The 7,500-nt window shown below is 39.5% G+C and overlaps 1 protein-coding gene across 3 annotated transcripts in view; it reads right to left on the minus strand.

The window, feature by feature from the left end:
- The window catches only part of LOC135219258 (ADAMTS-like protein 4), a 146,238-nt gene that overhangs the window by 6,566 nt on the left and 132,172 nt on the right, over window positions 1-7,500 (minus strand). For all 3 annotated transcript variants that reach the window (XM_064255881.1, XM_064255884.1, XM_064255882.1), the window contains exons 8-10: window positions 7,244-7,417; window positions 6,576-6,743; window positions 331-510 (exon numbers count right to left, since the gene is read on the minus strand). In XM_064255881.1, the coding sequence (XP_064111951.1) occupies window positions 331-510; window positions 6,576-6,743; window positions 7,244-7,417 (522 nt within the window). The remainder of the gene's footprint in view (window positions 1-330; window positions 511-6,575; window positions 6,744-7,243; window positions 7,418-7,500) is intronic.

Here is a 7,500-nt window from a genome sequence, read left to right on the forward strand (position 1 = left end):
ATATATATATATATATATATATATATATATAATATATATATATATATGTGTGTGTGTGTGTGTGTGTGTGTGTGCGTGTGTGTATTTCATTGCCCTTATTTCTTAAAACCACTGTTATTCAAGTATTATTTTCATTGTTGCCAGTAAGAGACAAAACAATGTCAGCACTTCTATAATAGATAGAAAAAATAATGCACGGCCATACTCCACCGTTACTATAAAAAAAGTAGGGGATTAAATACTCAACACGAATTGCACTATGACCAACTTTTTTTCAGAACCAAGTCCAATGGCACGAACAATTCTGACGGTCTAATGAGCTGTCCTTACCGGTGACCAGTCGGTGTAATACCAGTGGGGCGGACAGGGATCAGGGTTGCAGGTCTGGGTGTCGTTAGGGCGGGTCTCCGGGTTGCACTCGATATCCAGTGTTGCCCTGAAGGTTCCTCTCAGGAAGACGACGCAAACCACTTCCCTCGATGTAGTTCCGTTGCCGCATTCTTGAGAACACTGGTCGTATGGAAAGAAAAGAAAGGTGTTTGTAGGTAAAAGTGAATTGGTAATCTAATTTTCTTCATGTTCAGTTTCATGGAATCATTTTTGGGCGCACTCACACTAAATTCCTGTCTATTTATCTACTTATTCATATATATATATATATATAAATATATATATATATATATATATATATATTTATATTTATATATATATGTATGTATATATATAACAGAATCACGAAAGTTTGGAATGTGATAAATCCATAAATAACGGTATAAGCCACGAAGGAAAATTAAACAACGAGGTTTCTGCAAGATCTTTCGACTTAACGTCCTTTACTCAGCAGATAAACTGACTTACATGAGGAATCGACAGTACAGGAAAGGTCATGTAACTGACAGATAGGGATTATAAAGAGATTAGTACCTAGAATCCCGCACACCTGGAGAATGAGTAACCTTTCCAAACAAACATAAACATGAGTACAATTTAAAAAAAACAAAACGATTAAGTCAATCTGCACACACACAAGGACACTCAGTTTAATTTTGACTGAGTGACTTAGTTGGTCGAAAGAAACGACTGTAATTGTTCCTTGGAACTTAGGATTGTGCTGACGAAACCAGGTTGTCTTAGAGATATCTTCGTTGTATATGTATGTTTAATATGTATTGTGAATAGCTGTCGCCCTATATAATCCTTTAATTGTCTTGTCCTTGTGTCTGAGCAGATTGACTTAATCTTTTTGTTTTCTTTACATTGTACCCATTCATGCTTGTTTGGAAAGGTTACTCATTCTCCAGGTGTGCCAGATTCTAGGTACTAATCTCATTATAATCCCTATATGTCAGTTATACGACCTTTCCTGTACTGTCAATTCCTCTTGTAAGTCAGTTTATCTGCTGAGTAAAGGACGTTAAGTCGAAAGATCTTGCAGAAACTCCGTTGTTTTATTTTCCTTTGTGGCTTATACCTTTAATACCTGTGATGAGGGTTCAGGTGTCTGGCTTTTGTGAGGTAACAATAAATGAATGGTAAGTGTAGTAACCAGATACTTGGCACTTCGTAACATGTATTAACGGTGCCCAGAGACCCGGGAAAGCAGATTTCATTATCACTCTAGTATATACTGGTGGTGTTAGGGATATATTTTGTTAGGAGAGTGACCATATCCCTAAAGTCTTACATGAACCTTCATGCTAATCCCTGTTCATTCGAACATCTTAAATCTATACCATTACAAGGCTTTTTATTTATGTCCATATATGGCTTCTTATTCGTTCATTTCGAATCGGACATATGAAATTCGGTCATCCTGAACTTTGAGTCTTATTTAGACATTAAATTCGGTCATCCCGAACCTTGAGTTTCATTCAGACATGTTGAATTCGTTTCTCCCGAAACTAAAGTCTACCCAAACGTATTGAATTCAGACATCCCGAGCCTTGAGTCTTATTCTGACATATTGAACATTGGGTTTTATTCCAGACATATTGAATCTGTCCCTTCGATCAACCCTGATTCGTTTAGTGCAAGCAATTTGAGTCTTCAGACACCCAAGCAATTTCCCTTGAGTCTTTTCAGGTACCCCGAGTTCTTCCTAGGTACCCAAGACGTTTCCACGGACAAATTTGACTGACACCCTGACTCTTTCAAGACACCCAAGCCGTTTTCACAGATAAATTTGAGTCTTTAGACACCCTGAGTCCTACGAGACAACCTGGTTTCGTCAACACAATCCTAAGTTCCAAGGAACAATTTACAGTGCCACCTCACCTGCAAAGGGAGCACTCCTACTTGCCTGTAATGCACCACTGACCATTTCCCTGTGCCATAAGACCTTGCTGTTATACCAAAGGGTCACGCTCATACAGAAGGCACCTGTTCCTCACCAATACGGGAATAACCAGCCTGCACCCTCCACTGGGGCAGTGCCACGTAAAGATTTTAGCCAAAGCTATTGTACTGCATGCAAAGTTTATGGCCACTCAACCTTATGGACACAACCAGTATTCCCGCCATTGCTTTGGCAGTTACAAACCTAGAATCCTTTGGTCCTCCAGCCAAGGGTCCCATATCTGTGGCACCACCTCGAGGTAGCTGCCCTGCCCACCAAGTAACAGCATTCAATGAAATTGCGGGGCAAATTTCTCTCATAAGGGAGGAAAAAGTCCCTCATGGGGCTAAAATTAACTGACGTGAACTCGTCACAATGAGAGTATCAATCATTTCAAAATGATACTTCCCACAGTTCAATTTAGGGTCACTAGACTGCACAGGTCCAAAATCTGTGCACTTGCAGTTGGAAGCTACCTTCCTGGAGGTTATGACCTCTTCCAGGGACAAGGTTTCCAGTCCCCCTTTAAATTACAACAATCCAGCTGTCGAAACCCCTCCCATCATTCATTAAGCACGAGTAAGCCTCATAATCCTTCCTCTATCCCACTGCCAGTGCCACTTGCATGCCCTGAGCATTGCCAGGCTCTGCCCATTCCAGACGGTAAGACCATTCCCAACCTGATTCCTGTGCCTGGAACTGCATTAGTGTCGGTGCCAGAGTATGGCTCAAATCTCCTCCCTGGAGATCCTTGTCCAGGCCACCTCTCCCCTCCAGGTTTGGCTCCACCACCAGTACCTGTGAGAGAAGACAACTCAGTTTCATTAGGATCGCCCCTAGATATCCATGACCACAGCGGAAGCTCACACAAAGGTGCGGACTTGCAACCCATGCCTGGGCTGGTCATCACAGCTTGTGAGCCCCTCACATCAACGACGATCTCTGCCTCTTCTTTCCAGTCCTCAATAGGCACGTCCCTGAATCAGGATACTTCTACACCTCAGCTGGCCGATGAACTTAAGGAGCTTTGAGGACTGGTGCTAGATCTTGTAAAGAATGCCTCTGTTCAGGTTGTCGCATCATCCGGAGCAGCTGGCACTCCCTTCACGTCCGCAAACTTGGCTCCACCAAGTCACCAACTGACTTCGACACACCGACTTCCGAGAAATCCATGGAAGAGAGGTCATAAGTTCATAAGCGCTCCTTGCAATTGTACCAAAACCTCACTTCTATCTTTAGGAGAACTCTGGCGCCTCTATCCAGAAGAGGATCCCATGGTCTCTTCTTCTATTACTTCCTTTATATCACTTTTATCTCATTCTTCTTGTACTGTTTTTCTTTACCTTCGAATCTTCGAACTGATTTTCCCTTAATTTTACACCTTACTAAGGTACTATCCATCTAATTCGAGCTCTGTTTATGCAGAGTGCCAATTACCAGTATTCTGGCCCTATCAGTCATTTAACTATATCTTGCTATCATGGGGAATGATAAATTTAAGACTATATGCCTCCAAGCCATAGGCTCTGACTACAAGAGTGCCACCTCTGGCTCAGTAACATATTTCTAGGTATTAGCAGAAGTATCTGTAAGAGGGGATAGAGCCCTCTGACTTCCTTTTAATATGCCCACAGCATTCCAACATGTAGTCTAGTGCATTTTATGGCTAAAGAACTAATATAGCCATCACAGAGGCTACTGAATAAAATCTGTGGCATACTGAGTGCAAAGTTTTCTGTATAATTATTAATTACTCTTACATCTGTTATTTGTCTTCATAGTATTTTATTTTCCTCTAATTGCCTAATTCCGAGTCCCTGACTCCATCATCCTTAATTTACCAGCCCTTGGCTCCTCGTGATATAAGGCTACATATAATTAACTCATGTACTAAAGGCAGTGGCACTAGGCACTCTGAATTATAGTGCCCCAAATGGCACCGAGCCATCACTCACAAGTATCGCAGTACCACCTAATGGAGTCTGCCTCCTCAAGGTATAATATTAACCACATGACTTTGAGAATAAAGGTCTTTTACTAATAAGGGCATGGATGGAGTATTTTAAGCATAAAAATATTGACCTCTTGATATTAGGCTTAATTTTATTATCAATTAAGTAAACACCTTACATTATTTTATATTCTTTACATGCTGCTCAATATCACCATTTTCTTCTTGAAAGATAAAATTATTCTTGTGTCAGTAGCATATGATTTATTCTGCAATTAATGTAAAGGTTACAATTAATTTTTTGCCTCTTGTAATTATTACTTTTGCAGAAATTCAAGTTAGAGCCTAAGTTACCAAAAGGGAAGGGAGAGAGAAATAACGTAAAGTCTTTAAATGAGTTTACTTACTGGGAATTATTCTCATCCGGTCCAAGCCTTTCATAATTTGAACGTAAAAGAAAATAAAAATAAAATTCATTCTCCTCATTTTAATTAAAATTGTGAGTATCATTCACCCTTTCATTAATGCTCTCCCTCTTTCCCTTCCTGGGCAAGACCTAATCCTTTCGCTGTTTAGAGTGGCTGCCAGAAAATTCCTTATTCCCAGGTACAGGGGCATTGGAGACTGAAATCCTTGTCGGAGGCTGAAAACCAGAACCGGGAGGAACCCAAAAGAGAAAGTACCTGGCCCACAAACACCCAAACACGTGCTCGGTCTTCATGATACCTTGAGAAGGCGACTCAAGTGCTTAACCCTACAAAAGCGAGCGGGCATTAACTCCAACGACATCTGCAAGAACGCTCCAACTTAACTCCTCCGAAGCTATAAGGGCCACGGACCGGCAGATTCACGCTCAGAACGATTCACTCAGGACTCAGATCTGCGGCGACCCTTTGAGAGCACAGAAGTGCCTCCCGTAAATTCCTAGACACCTCGCCGCCCTCATTGCCTGTCCCTTTGTACTTACCTTCACTGCTTGTCGTTGAGCTAAGTACAACTTTTTTGTTAGTGGTAATCCCACTTCCGATTCAATCCCATTTCTTCTGTTATTTCTCTACCTGATTTATTTTTCATTTCATTATTCAAGTACCCTTCGGTAATTTTGTATTGCATTAGTAAGTGTTAACATCATTGTGAAATTAGTGATTGTAGAACTGAGTTTTGCCGCTGTATGCGTTAGTGTTTATTGCAAGTAACCGTCGTGCATCCCATCGCAGGTCGGCCCTTGGCTGTGGAACCAACTCTCGGTTCTATCCTACGTGCATTGGCCTTATGCCACCTCATCATCATTCTACCCCTCTGCGAAGTCCCTTTTGTGAAAACATCATCAGCGTAGAATTATTATTCGGTATATGATCCATTTATTTTATCAGGACCTTCTTGTTCCCTGCCTAGTAATTTCTCATCCTTCTGATCTGCGTGTGTTTTTTTTAAGAAAATATTATTTAGTGAGTCCTCTGTGATTACGTAATCTTGACCTCATTTGAAGAAGGCCTTTAGACATTATTTTCGCCTTAGAGATTCTACAGTAGATCTGCTTTGAAGATCTTACAAGTCAGATGTATTCAAAATTAGTGGTTTTTTTCCTTGGAATTATATCGAAACTCCCAGTAATCATCCGTTGCGCCAGAATCCCGTACGTATTTAAGGCAGATGCATTGAAATATATATATATATATATATATATATATATATATATATATATATATATATATATATATATGTATATATATATATAATATATATATATATATATATATATATATATTACAAGTAAACAATAATTAATCAATTTTCTCTGTCTCGATAAGGACAGCTACTACTTCTGCCACTTCATAAATTTTTCGTATAAATAGAAACGAAATAGTGATGTGAGACTAGGCTGGCGATTATTTTCCGTTTGCTATGGAATTTCCAACCGGCTTCTGTTTTTCCAGAATTCTATAACTTCTTCTCCAACAATCTATGAGATCGATTCCTACCGGTTTAAATCTCTGTCTGTCTGCCTGTCTCTCTCACACACACACACTCTCTCTCTCTCTCTCCTTGAGTTGGCCTTTCCAAAATTCACACATGACAAGTTTATGATAATGAACAATTCATCTGTCGCAAATGAACTATATGAATGTATAAGTTTAAAATGAATATTGACGATTTGAAAAAATGTATCATAAACTTCTCAATTTCTCGCAAGATAATCATCATTCAACCATATGCTCCGATAAATGTCTCTTTTCTGCTTTGGTGATCGTCGCTGTCAGTCACTCAATTCAACGAGAAATAACTCACAGGCATCCAGGGCCCAGTGAACCAAGCGGCTGCGCATGCGTCTGCCCTGGCGCAAGGTCTCGATTCCTCAGGGCGGGTCGTTTGGTCGCAGTCCCCTTCGACGGAATTGACCCCCGGGGAACACCATACTCGCCTCGTCTGTACTCCGTCCTCGCAGCCTCCAATACACTGTAGAACAATTTTGAGATCTTAGTTAAATCAGCTTAATGAAAGGTCAGGAAATTATTATTATTATTATTATTATTATTATTATTATTATTATTATTATTATTATTATTATTATAATTATTATTATTGTGTAATAAAAATTCACAATTATATAGAAAACTATTTATAGTAATATTGTTTACAATACAATTATGGATTTTCATTACATAAACTGTCTTACAAGACAGAATTTTTAGCAATTATTATTATTATATTATTATTATTATTATTATTATTATTATTATTATTATTATTATTATTATTATTATTATTATTATTATTATATGCCACCATTGGCCCTTACATTACTGTGCAGAAAGAAAATACTAGTACCTTCATCTTCGGCGGTATGGGTACACAAGTCTTTTGTAAAAGATATCGCATCATAATTAGTGAATAATTTTATCTCGCCAAAAACAGAGATAAGGTAAAACTACAAATGGTCTAAAAACGCAACTCACCTCCTCTGACCAGTCAGTATAGAACCAGGTGTGGTGGGCGCAGGAGTGCCCGTGGCACAGCTCCTGTTTTGGGGGCATCTCTTGAATGTTGCACTGGTCGTCTGAAACCCGCTGACCCTCCGCTCTGCAGGACACGTGACGGGTCATTAAACCCGTGCCGCATTCCACTGAACACTGAGAATAAAAATTCCAGATGACGATTTTAAATACACACACATACATACACACACACACACACACACACATATATATGTATA

The sequence above is a fragment of the Macrobrachium nipponense genome, chromosome 1 (genome assembly GCF_015104395.2).
Source record: "Macrobrachium nipponense isolate FS-2020 chromosome 1, ASM1510439v2, whole genome shotgun sequence".
Classification (NCBI taxonomy): Eukaryota; Metazoa; Arthropoda; class Malacostraca; order Decapoda; family Palaemonidae; genus Macrobrachium; species Macrobrachium nipponense.